General features: G+C 43.3%; 1 protein-coding gene across 4 annotated transcripts in view; it reads left to right on the forward strand.

The window, feature by feature from the left end:
- Positions 1 to 13,827, forward strand: part of Not10 (CCR4-NOT transcription complex subunit 10) — a 390,843-nt gene that overhangs the window by 168,973 nt on the left and 208,043 nt on the right. For all 4 annotated transcript variants that reach the window (XM_067100338.1, XM_067100337.1, XM_067100339.1 and 1 more), the window contains one exon: positions 12,394 to 12,544. In XM_067100338.1, the coding sequence (XP_066956439.1) occupies positions 12,394 to 12,544 (151 nt within the window). The remainder of the gene's footprint in view (positions 1 to 12,393; positions 12,545 to 13,827) is intronic.

Consider the following 13,827-nt stretch of genomic DNA (forward strand, 5'->3'; position numbering starts at 1 on the left):
CATATTTCATAAGAATCGTTCAGATAGTGAAACAAGCATGAAATTTTGCACAAGTGCTCTTTAAAGTTCCCTCTATCAGAAAAGGGCGCTGGCCACGCATAAAAAAATTTAATATGGCGGCCAAATTCCAAGATATATGGCCAGTATCGACAGATTTTGGCTAATTTTCACTAGAATGGCATGTATTTGCTTCTAGCAATATGGTAAAGCTCTTCCATACTATTTCTTGTGAATATTATGTTTCTGTAGCTTCCCAGTACAGTTTACCTTTAAATATGGGGGCTATATGGCTGCCAAGAAAAAGGTAGAAACAATAATTATAATGAGAAATAATGCCCGTTCAACAATTATCGTTTTAAGCATGGATCTTGGTTTCTGTGGTTTTAGATCCTAATGAGGCCATCTCTTTCGAATAACTCATCAATTTTGAAGGAAAATTAATAAATGTAAAAGAGTGTATGTCTGCACACAACCAGGGCACACTGGTGACATCACTGCTGTGTAACTCAGCATGGGGTTCAGTGCCAGCTAATCCAGCTTTACTAATCCTGTAGTCTTAGACTAGTAGTTGTAGTATAGTTTAGTTTAGTGTCCCAAATACTTTCTAACAGCCCCAGACCAGCTATAGTTAGATAGCCACCCACAGATATCTTGGGGCCACAGCTTGCACTGGAGTATCAGTGGCTAGACAAGGTCATAGTCACCCAGGAAATAGATGATGCAGTGAATCTGACGTGGTCAGCTCATCACGCTTCAATGAAGAGAAGCCCAGAATTTGAAGTAACCATAACTTCATTGCTTCCTCTCCCTGCGTGATCAGGCTCATTCTGTTGCTACGATCAAACACGTGATGCAGAAAGTGCAGGATGTCACTGATTTTCTGAACCCTGGCCAGATACCCATAATCACAGCTGATCAGCCAATCTATGCCGTAGCAAAGCAGGTGCAGTGGCAGTGGCCTGATCAGTATGGCGAAGACAAGTATCTGGTAATGTTTGGTGGTCTGCACATTGAGATGGCAGCAATGACATCTCTTGGTACTCTTCTTCATGGCAGTGGTTGGACAGGAGCTCTGGTGGAGGCAGGAGTTGCTTCATCTGGAACTGCAGAATCCTTCCTGTCAGCTGCAAGTGTAACCAGGACACGGCAGATGCACCAGGTTACAGCCTCTAGTTTGTACAAACTCCTGAGGACAGCATACACTGACTACTGTGCTGAGAAAGCAAACAACAATGAGCAGGCATTAGAGTTTGAGGAGTGGTGTGACCTTCGAAGACAGCAGAGTCCACAGTTCCACTTCTGGCACATGGTGTTGTCTATGGAACTTGTGATATTCCTACTGATCAGGTCCTTCCGTGAGGCCAATTTTGTCCTCTACTGCCAGGCATTGCATGAGCTGATACCCTACTTCTTTTCCAACAATAATACAAACTATGCTCGTTGGCTGCCTATTCACCTCAGGGACATGCTTACCCTAGAGAGTTCACACCCAGAGTTGCACAAGGAGTTCAAGGCTGGCAACTTTGTTGTGCACAAGACCAGTCGCCAGTTCTCAGCAATGGCTCTTGACCAAGCTCATGAGCAGACCAATGCCTTTATAAAGGCTGATGGCGGAGCCATTGGGCTGACTGATGATCCGTCAGCACTCAGAAGATGGATGGTGGCTGGCCCAGAGATCATCCGCTTGGTGTCTGCATACTGAAACAGAGGTTCAAAGTAAGGAGTCTAATGAGCAGACAACACACCATGAACAAACACCTCATGCGCAGAAGACATTCTTGGAGAGAGTCAGCAAGCTGTCATTGGCTTTGCAACACTTGGGAAGTCCTTTTCAGGAAGAGAGCCAGGATCTGTATTCCATTGACAACAAAGACATTGCCCACCCCAGCTCAGCAGAACTTCTACAGACACACCTTGACAGAGGCCGCACTAAATTTCAGAAGTTTTCAGACTCTTTGGCAAACAATGCAGTCTCCTTCTATGAGCCGATAAAGAAGAACAGAACTGACTTCTTCAGGCAAGAAGCTGCTCCTGTAGAACAGTCAAAGCAGAAACTTCTGAAGGAGGATTGCCAGCTTTTCTCAAAGCTATTTATATCCTGTCAGAGCCGTGAATGTGATCTGCAGGAATTCTTCCAGCACGAGAATCAAACATTCCCAGCTTCCCTTAGTGAGGGTGGTAGGCTGTACACATGTCAGAAGTCTCAGCTGACCTCGGTCCTGGAGAGTCATGTTACACTAGAAGACAAAGAACCAAAGACTGATGTCCTCATTGTAGATGGATCAGCTTTGGTCCATGCCTTGCCACCAAAGAAAGGAAAGACCTTTGAGGGCTATGCACTTTGCGACTTCTTGCCTGTGATACAATCCTATAGCAGCAAGTACACATCATCACATCTTGTATTTGATGTATACAATACATACAGCCTCAAAGCTGAGACCAGGCTCCAACGTGGTCAAGGAGGAAGGCGCAAGGTGACAGACAAGAACACAATTCCATCCAACTGGCGCAATTTCCTAAGACACGATGCCAACAAGACAGAGTTGTTCCAGTTCCTGGCAGACAAAGTTGCCCAGATGTCTGCCACAAATGTTGTCATTGCCACGAAAGGGTCTGCTGTCCTCAGCACTCATGAGGCTAGTCTTCAGGGACTGGAAAAATGCTCTCATGAGGAAGCTGACACCGCATCTTTCTCCATGCCAAATATGCCACAGAACATGGAGCCAAGACCATCACGGTTAAAGCAAATGACACAGATGTTCTTGTCGTTGCAGTCAGTGCTTTCTCCACTCTCCACAATCTAGGGCTAGAGAAGCTATGGGTGGCATTTGGCCAAGGCCAGAGCCTGCGCTGGATTGCTGTGCATGACCTGTGCAACTCTCTGGGCCAGGAGAAGGTGAATGGCATGCTCTTCTTCCATGCGTTCACAGGCTGTGATACAGTGTCAGCCTTCCGAGCAAGGGCAAGAAGACCGCCTGGCAGACATGGAACATCTTTCCAGAGGCCTCCACTGTGTTCTCCAAACTGAGTCACTACCCTCTCAGAGTGGAAGAGAGTGACCTGAAGGTCCTGGAGAGGTTTGTCATACTTATGTATGAAAGATCCAGCACTGCTGGCACTGTGGATGAGGCTAGACTTGATATGTTTGCCAGAAAACAAAGGGCATATGAGGCCATTCCACCAACCAGGAGCTCTCCTCCAACACACCAAGCGTGCTGCGTACCAGGCTGGTTGTGTGTGGGGCAGGCCACCCAGTGTCAGCCACAGCCAGAGAACCCTGCTGAGTGGGGATGGCAAAAGTCTGGTGAAGCATGCCAAGTCCTCTGGACAACCAACTCGCCCTTAGCCAAGAGTTGCCAACAGCTTACCAAATGTGGATGCAAAGCAGGCTGTCGGGAAAGGTGCAAGTGCTACAAGCTGGGTCTTCCCTGCACAGCTCTGTGCACTTGCAAATGTGAAGTCTAGATAAATATTGCCCTCTCTTCAGTAGATAATCTAGCTTGAGCATCCAACGTGTCATGCTATGCCTACCTTCTTATCCTCGAATTTTTCAAAGGTGTAGGTTGAGAGACCTATACATAGATTGGTTGCGTTTAGTCCGTATTTCTCTTCTTTTCTTTTTATGGTTACAGTCTTAGACACAATGTTGTATGTGACCATACCATTACTATTTCAGTTGAAAATAGCATATTAGTTAAACTGTCTGATCACATGAATATACCATTAAATAAAAACAGTTGGTCTCTATGTCTGCTAGCGCTGTGGATAGAAAAAAAACTTTTATGGCAACCATTTTGTACGCCATCTTGGTTACAATTCATTTAGTAAGGGTTTTCAATAAAATGTGTGGTATGGAACATTTTATAACCTAAAAGTCGAGGTTTAAAAAAAAAAAAACTGGCATATTCCATCCAATAGATGCTCCCAAACCAGTGAATCTCAACATAGATGGCGGCCATTTTGAAAAATAGCCGCCATCTTGGATTTTCAGGTGGCCAGCGCCCTTTTCTAAGAGAGCGTAGTCTTAGGAATGTTTGTGCCAAATTTCATGCTTGTTTCACTATCTGAACGATTTTTACAGCAATCTGCTGCACTATCTTAGGTAAGTAACATAATAACTTTCACTCTGTGGAACTTGAACATGGCTCGGTCTCACTAACTGTTTGACTGCTTTGGTAGTTGCCAATGTCCATTCCCTATCCCAGATAAAGCTTCTTCCGCTTCAGGTGAAGGGAAGCCAATTACTCTACCCTATCACACTCAAGCAAACTGCAAATAAAAAAAAAAAACATGAAAACATACAATCAGACATTCATAACAAAAACTCAGTGTAAACATAATGAAAAAAACATAACAAAAACGAAACAATCAGTACACACATCTTTCATCATACAAACCCAAACTTAGCCTACTACAATGAGACAATGTAAGAAGAAGTTAAAGAACTATATCTGTAGATAACAAACCTCCCGTGGCCATCAGTAGTTTTCTATCAATCCTCTCACCCCTTGCTAGAGAGAGGAGGGACTTGCTTTTGCCAATGTTTTATATTCGTGTAGGAATAAGCAAAACTTAACCAAAAAGGCCGCAGTCTCACTTGTATCGCACCCAATCCAGAACATGATGGAATGATTTCTTTGCCAACGAGGTAGAGAAAAGAAAGGAAACTGAAAAAGACCAGCCATCCCATTCATTCTCACTTTTATACCATCATGTTAGGTAAGATACAAACTGTCCTGCTAGGGGCACTGGATGAGTTAAACAACCTGTTGAGCAGCCACCACGAGACCCAAGGAAAAATGTCAAAGGACATGTGGGCAGCATCCCACAGATAGAAGGAAGTGAAGGTGGTCTGATGAAGCCATGTGCCAGCCTTCAAAATCCTTTGAACAGACAAGTTCTTTCTAAATGTCAAAGAAGGGCATAGCCCCCTAACATCATGTGCTCTTACATGCACTGTGTTAGGATTGGCGCTGAAGTCGAACCATAGGCTTGTCTGATAGTCTCACACAGTCAAAAGAAGATCATATTCTTGGACACTTCTTTCTTGTTCACGCCAGTGGTAAGGAAAAGTCTTTGGCACCCCAGTCGGAGATGGTGATTCCTTTCGAGGTAGCAGCGTAGTGCTCTGACAGGGCAAAGCAGCAATTCGTCCGGATTGTTATCAACAAAGTCATTAAGAGACGGAATTGAGAAGGAATGAAATCTGCCATCATGACAAGGAGATTTTGATCAAAGCCACAAATTCTGGGACAAATTCGAAGGCTACAGACGTCCAACCTCTCGTATGCTTGACATCATAGGATAGGCCATGGAGTTTACCAACTCACTTTGAGGAGGCCAGAGCCAGCAGAAAAACCATCCTGAGAGTCAGGTTCCTATCTGACCCACAATGCAGAGGCTCAAACAGGGCATGGGTGTGGCTGCCCAGTATCAGTCAGGTCCCAACTGGGTGGTCTAAACTCTTTTGGAGGACAAGGCTGCTCAAAGCTCTCGAGAAGCATTGAGATCTCCCACGAAGAAGAAAGTCCTTCCTTCGTAAAACTGCACTGAAAACAGCTCCCCGTGATGGAAGACACTGAAAGTCGTTTCTCTCTCTCTCTGGAGAAAAACGAGGTAGTCTGCTACCTGCTGAAGAACAGCTCGGATTGGAAAGAGATCCCGTTGATGACTCCAACCACAGTAAACGGCCCACTTGCCTTGGTACACGGCTGAGGAAGATCTTCTGAGATAGCCATACATATTGGATGCTGCTCTGCGAGAAAAGCCTGTTGCTCAGAGAAGATACTGGTTAATCTCTAGCTGTGAAGAGATAGGGATTCTACTGAATGGTGGAATCTTTGGAAGTGGGGTTGACACACAAGGTTGTGCCACGTAGGAATCTCTGGAGCTTCTGACAGCAGGGTTAGGAGATTGGGAATCATTCCATGTGGGGCCACATGGGAGCAGCTAGGGTCATTCTAAGAGGCCATAACCCTGTTCAGAACTTGACGGATTAGGCAAAATGGAGGGAAGGCATAGACCTCCAGATTGTCCCAGGAGTGTTGCAGGGCATTCTCCGCCACTGCAAATGGATCTGGAACCATGGAACAGAAGACCTCTAGTTTTCAATTGAACCTCGTTGTGAATAGGTCTATTGAGGTCTTCCCACAGATGAAAGAGCCTGTTTGCAATGTTCTGGTGCAGAGACCACTCTGTCCCTATGACCTGACTCCGACAACTCAGATTATCCGCCACTTTGTTCCTCCTGCCTGGGATATACCTGGCAGAGAGATCCACTGAATAATCTATCACCCATTGATGAAGGAGAACCGTTAGGGAGTGTAGTTGGCATGACACCAGCCCCCCTGCTTGTTTACATAGGCCACTACTGTGTTGTTGTCTGGCATGAGCACCACGGAGTGCCTCATCACCCTCTCCTGAAACTGCTAAAGAGCTAGGAAGGCAGCCTTAAGCTCCAGAACATTGATGTGGAGCTGCTTCTCTTGTGGAGTCCACACTCCGGATGTTATAAGACTTTCCAAATGTGCTCCCCAGCTCTGGCATGAGGCGTCTGAGAACAAGAGGATCTCTGGAGGAGGAGAATGAAGAGGAACCCTATGGCCAAGTTCCTGTTGTCCAACCACCATGACAAGTCCTCTCTTGCACTTCTTGCGACAGCAGAACTTCAAAATGAGAAGGATCCCTTGCAGGGGACCAAAACTCTTTTAGCCTCCACTGCAGAGACCAAAGATGAAGATGACTGTGAGGGACTTACTTTTCTAGGGAGGTTAACAGACCCATTATCACTTGCCACTGATGAGCTGGCTGGGACTGCTCTGAGAGGAAGGACCAGGCTACAGCCTTCAACTTTTACGTTCTCTGGTCTGATGGGAAAACCCTTGAAAAGACTGTCTATGACCATGCCCAAAGTTTAGTATATCTTAGTTTAACCAGACCACTGAGCTGATTAACAGCTCTCCTAGGGCTGGCCCGAAGGATTAGACTTTGCGTGGCTAAGAACTAATTGGTTACCTAGCAACGGGACCTACAGCTTATTGTGGAATCCGAACCACATTATGACGAGAAATTAATTTCTATCACCAGAAATAAATTCCTCTAATTCTTCATTGGCCAGCCGGAGACTCGAACGCTGGGCCAACAGCGTGCTAGCTGAGAGCTCTAGCCACCACTCCAATGAAGAACTGAAAAAGATTCTTCTTACTGGCAACAAGATGCGACTTCTCCAAATTGACCACGATGCCCAAGTCACAACAAAGCTGAAGAAGACTGTCCCTGTCTTGGATTAACTTTTCCCAAGACCCTGCCAAGACCAGCCAGTCGTCGAGGTACCGGAGAAGGCGAATCCCCTGGGAGTGGGCCCACGATGAAACCAGGGTGAATACTCTTGTGAAGACTTGAGGGGCTGTTGAGAGGCGGAAGCACAAGACATTGAATTGGAAAACTGACTCCTCCAGGCTGAAGCAGAAAAACCTCCCAGAGGAAGGATGAACTGCAATCTGGAAGTACGCATCCTTCAGGTCTGTTGAAAGCAGAAAGCCGTTCTTCCTGACGGCTGCTAGAACCGTTCGAGGAGTCTCCATCCTGAATCAGGTCTTCATGATGTAGATGTTCAGGGTTGACAGATCTATCACTGGCCACCAATCACCTGTCGCCTTGGGAACGAGAAACACCCGGCTGTAAAAACCTGGAGAAGGATATTCTACCATTTCCACTGCTTTCTCCATCATCTTCACCACTTCGCCTTGTAGAGCTTGATGTTTCAACGAGCCAAGAGCGTATGTCAGGTGAAGAAGAGGCTGAATGGGAAGAGGAGGAAAGTTGAAGGGTAGTAGTTACCCTACCCAAAGGACATCTACTACCCATTCTTCCGCCCTGAAGGCCCACCACATAGCCCAATGCCCACCAGGCATCCCCCCACCAGTGACAACTTGTGGGGAGGGGCACCTACTCTATTGCTTGGAACCGCTCACCTTACCTCTAGACCCTCTTGTCAGCTGAGACCTGCTAGATGAAGATGCAACTTCAGTCTTCTTGGGCAGAGCTGAGGATCTGGGTTTGAGGTACCAGGACGAGGAGGATTAGAAGACTTAGAGACGGCTTGATAAACCAGCCAGTCATTATTATCAGCTCTCTGCCTATACATGACCAAGTCCAACTGATCTTTAGGGAAAAGAGATGAAGTGTTGAGGATGTCACCATTTCTCAGGGCCAACACAGAATCCGAACTAATGAATCTAGAGACCTTGGCAAGTACGGCATCCCTTCTCTTGAGCAAAATATTCACCCAAATAGTCGTGGTTAAATGAGCCAAATAGGAAATGGCTTTATCGCCTGACTGCAAAAGCCTAAGGTATGAATCATTATCTTCAGAATCACCAAGAGCAGAGGACAAAATCTTGGCCACCGCCATTGACCACAAGTCTAACCAAGAAACTGCTTGGAAGGCAGAAGTGGCAGACGGCTCCAAAGAGGCAGCTTCCTGAGTGATGAAGGAAGGACCCTCTGCCCAAATCTGGTCTAAGGAAACTCAGGGAGCCAATCGAGCCACATTTGCATCTAGCTGTTGAGGTAGAAGTGCAACATTAGGTGTAGTGTAGTGTAGAAGCGCCTATGCTGAGGGAGAGAATAGGAGGAAGCTTGAACGTTCTGCTAGAACGCAAGAAATTGTCCTGTCCAGAGACAAGAGAATTTACATGATTAAGGATATATTCTGTATGATTAGAACAAGGTAGTCCAATAGAAGCCGTCGACACTTTCCTCCGTCCAAGGAGAGCTTCTATTCCCATGGGAAAATCTAAGGAACATGTCACGTCCTTTTGCACAAAATTGTTATATTCGGGGATTAACCCAACCACCTTTCTGTAAATAGTAAAAAAACTCCTGTTTCTCTAAGTCTTCCACCTCCTATCCCTGGGAGCCCCTACCTGATCTGTTGACAAACTCAGAAGAATCCAAAACATTCTTGGCTAAGACTGGAGCATAGCTCTTTCTGGGCCTAAAACCTTCCTTGGAGAATGAACACCTGATGTCAAGTGGAAACTATCTTGAGCCGCATTCCTCTCGATAGAACAGGAGACCGATACACCATGCAAAAATTAGTGGAAGGACGTGGGTAGACGCACAGACGTAAGGGAGTAACAGAACGATTATAAGCCACTGACCTGGAAAGATGAACATCATGTGCTCTGGAGGGATGAGAACGAGGAGATGGACAAGAACCTATGTGCAGACGTGTACGGCTGACAAAGTGCTCCTTACCAGCAGGTTGTAAAGGAACTGGAGTAGGAGCACAGCTATGCTCTGTAACACGGATGTGCTCTTCTGTATGGGCACGGTCGTGCTCAGGAACACGGCCGTGATCCTCCGCACGAGCATGCCCAACCACCCAAAGGCGGGAGGAGGAGCGCTTGCTACAGGCCTTGTCAGGAGAACAAGAGGAATGTCTAGGCCGGACAGCAGGGCCCTTGGAACGCCGAATCCCAGAACGTAAGCTCAGGACCTCCTTAGAAGAACATGGACTTGAAGGATGATGTGGTGAAGGAGTGTGAAGGGCCCTTGGACGTGTACCAGAAGGGCTCTCTTCACGGACAGGAACAGCAGGATGAGTCTTCTTAACAGGGGCAAAATCATCCTTCCTACGAACATTGGCAGAGGGAGGAGCAACCGAGACTACTTCTTCAATTTGCATAAATCCTCGATGTCAGAAACACGGACGTCAGGAGGGGGAGAAGCACGGCTTTGGTCCGAAGTAGACAAAGAGACGATAGGTCTGAGATGCTTCCTACCAGGGGAAGAGACAAAGTCTCTAATTCGACAGTAGTGTACCTGCATGCCTATTGGTAATTGCAGTTTGTTGTTAATCTGTTGGCACTCTGCAGATTCATGGCACAGGACTTCTTATCCATCTTACTGCATGCAGTTGAAGGCAGCATCCTTCATTAGACCTCAAGCACCTTGTAATGAGGTTCTCACCCTTATGTATGATCCTCTGTGGTGGTAGTAACAGCCTATGGATTTTTTGCATCTGTTAAGGAAAGTCTGTTGGCTAGATGTAATAACTGTATAGTAAGGGCTGGCTCTTAGAGGGATAGCTGGTTTTACTTTGCGCATCTCCTCATTAATTTGAGAATTTGCTATATAATGGAGAGATAAGATGTATTTAAAAATATGGTTACTTGATTTAAGATTAATTTTTCAATGCCTACCTCTCCATTTTATAATGACCCCCCTTTCCTCCCCACATCCAAAGTACTCAGAAGGATACTGTCTGTCAGCCAGGGTTTGTACCTTTAGCTCCTCTGGTGTGAAGGGTGGGGGAAAGTTGGAGGATATATACTGGTAATTATAGAAAACTGGGTGGTCCTTAAGTTTTGCTATCTGCTTTACCTCCGCTGGTATGGAAGTGAAGCAGTATAATGGAGAGGTAAGCATTTAAAAAAAAAATTTTTGAAATAAGTTTTTATATTATTTCAATAAAACTCATCAAACATTCATCTAGCTGTATCAGTACTGACACATCAAACAAGGAGTTTCTTAGCTATACCTGGTTGCGTTGGTAGGATGTCCCTTTTGTGCCCTCTCATATGCAAGTAACTCAAGCGATTTCCAGTTTTCCAGTCATTCTTATCTTTGCCCACAAAGTTGTTAGGAGGTTTTATGAATGTTTGGTGAGTATTGAAATCAATAAATTGATTATGACAATTCATATTTGAATAAAACTTACTGAACATTCATCTAGCTGAATACCACTTTGATATAGATGGAGGGCTAGTGAACTCTTATCATTATATGTTAATATCCCACCAACCCAGTCAGTTGGAAAACCAAAGGAACACCTCATTATGAAACTTACTTGATAATGAATCTTCAGAGCTAGTACAGCCTCTATTGAGTCCTTCAGTAGAATTAATGGTACTGTCAGGTCTGTGCCAGATGAAGTAATATTATAATGAGAATCTCACTCTTACAGAATGAGATGCAGTACTCAATGTCATGGGTTTTAGTTGTGTAAGAAAGACATTGCTATATTTTTTCTTAAGATTTTATTGACTTAATATGTGCAGGCATAGGCTAGGCAAGATTATGCTAGGATGTTGAGGTAATCTAGTGTAGGCTGAGCATAATACTAGGAATTTGCATAAGTACCTAAGATTTACACACTAAAAGGGGCTCATCCTTAGTAATAACAACCACTTAAGTCACAGATCTTTGCTACAAACTCTTCACTTGTGTTTTCCTTCTCCCAGCCACCTTGGTCTCTCAGCCTGATCTCCAGATTACATGAAAAGTGAGGCAGGAGATTGATGGGTACCTGAAACTGTTTGTATGTGGTACATGTATCAAGCTACTATAACTCCTCTATCTGTAAGGCAAAAAAGTTCATTGTCTTGTGACATTCAATGGTCATGAATGTGAATATGTATACAGTAAATGGCGGGTTTGTGTAAAAAAATTTTTTTTTTAAACTTTGTATTAGTTACATTGTGTTTTATATTACCTGTGGAGAGTTTCTAAAAAACAGAGGAGACCCACAGAATTTAAGATTTATGACAAGAATGTTGTGGGAAGATATTATGAATAAGGAGGCAGTTGAGAGATATAGTTTCAAAAGGTTGCAAATAGGATATTGACAGATCTCAAAGATTGAGATCATTTGAACTTATAGTAAGGGATAAGGAACAGTTTGCCAGATCAGTAGTAGGTTAAGTAACAGCAGGACAATGATCTGTAGAAAGGCTCTGGAAGTTGTGGATAAATGGGATAGGTAGATGAAGTTTAGACCTAATGGGAGTTGAGGCACAGGACAGGGGAGAGTGGATAAAACTCAGTGCATGTCACGTCATAAAGTGACAAGCTAACATAAAAACACTTATGGTGATTATAAGTTTGGTAAGTGTTGAGAACAAACCTGATATATAAAGAATTTTTAACTCAAGCCAATAGAGGTCCTGATTTCCACAGAATATATTTCTGGAAAGGATGCCAGAATCATAAGAAGTGCAACCTTTTAAAAAATTAGATATGCATGGTTTCAGGTTAAACAGTGAAACACTCTCCACCTAGAATAAAGACAGGGCACAGGTAAATCAAAGGTAATTCATAATCTCCATTTAAATAATAAATACTGAACTGTATGAACCGTTAAAATTACAAAACATGTCCTAGTTTTATTGTGGCAGCTGGATATTGTTGACATTTGTATATAGTTAAAACATTGTTAAATTTAGTCATTTCTCAAGGTGAAGTGTAACTTTTTAATTTTCATAATATGTAATACCATGTTGTATGACATATTTTCAGTGTAATGTTTTTTTATTTTTATTGAATTAGAAAACTGTTGCATTTTATATGATGTTTATCATTAAACCTGAATCTAGTTTTTGTTTTTAGTCTGGCTTTAAAATAGATGAAGTTGGTTCAGCTGATGAAGTCGATAGAAGTGTGATCCATTTGAACAACTGCATTGTCCTATACCACTTGCACCAGTATCGGGCGGCTTTATCACTGCTGGAGAAAATGTACACTGGTTTAGAATCCCTGGGTAAGTGATCATAAGGTTCTTACTGTTGTACATTATACAGTATGTACGGTATTAAGGATGCCACTAACGTTCAGTTATACCTGCACAGTTATGCCTGCACAGTCAGCCTGTGCAGGCAAATCTTCACTACTAATGATGCATGCAGTCTTTTTCCTCAGTCCTCCGTAGAAGCCATGGTGCCAACACATGATGCTCTGGCTGTAATTGGCTTGCTGATATCATAAAAAATTCTTAAATGTCAAGTAAGATGTCCAGTGAAAGAGTGGTTAAAAAAAATTAATTTGATATTCAATAATCCCATGTGAATTTGTTAAGGGGAGCGTTTGACGAAAAAATCGAAAAATCAAAATTTTCTGAGATATTTTATATATGGCATCATACATATCCTGACTATCTTCTCAGAAAGTTTTATTAAAAATTCGCCATAGTTTAGGAGTTATAAACAAAACAGTAACCCTATCATAGACAAAATTACATTTTTCGTATAATGTAATGATAATGTCAGTATATCGGTAGTAATTTTCTTTTAGCCATGAAATGATAATATCTAAATGCGTTATATGGCAACCCTGTGGACCTAGTACGCATCAGCGAAAAAGCCAGGAATGCAGGGCAGGCAGTGACGTCAGACAGTCAGTCAGTAGCAGCTCAGAGCTTGACTAAGTAAGACGTCGCGCTGCCCAACCTGAGCCGTGTTTTGACACTCGCTTCATCTAGCTTCATTTAGCGAAGTTATATTACTTTGCAAGTCTATTGTTATATATTTTGGCTTTTCAAATATGTCATAAAAACATCAAACTGTGTAACAGCAAGCAAATAAATACACAGAGAAGCAAAAAATATCGTATATCTCAAAACTAAAGTTATCGACATTCAAACTGCATCTCCTCCATAAGGAATTCACCGATGTCAATGAAACAAAAAGCAAACGAAAGCTAAATAAATTGTCTACAAACAAAAGAGGGTTTTTCATTTTGTCCCTGGAAAACACGAGAATTTTTTCCAAAAAATCAATCAAGTTTTTTCAAAAAACGAAAAATATTCATAAAAAAAGAGAAAAAAAAATTGAAAAAACAGCTCCCTTTTACTTTGTTCTAATATATAATATCTGTCTACCACTGGAAATTTGAGCTCTTAGTTTGCAGAAGTTATGGAGGAGATGCATTTTTGTCTCCTTTTTGTTTTTGGTTACCAGCTAATGGGGGCAAACAGAAAATTATGCTTACAGTCCTTTGCCCTATACAAAAATAAACCCAGGCACAAAATTTGAAACTGATTCATTA

Source organism: Macrobrachium rosenbergii, chromosome 56 (genome assembly GCF_040412425.1).
Source record: "Macrobrachium rosenbergii isolate ZJJX-2024 chromosome 56, ASM4041242v1, whole genome shotgun sequence".
In the NCBI taxonomy this organism is placed as follows: domain Eukaryota; kingdom Metazoa; phylum Arthropoda; class Malacostraca; order Decapoda; family Palaemonidae; genus Macrobrachium; species Macrobrachium rosenbergii.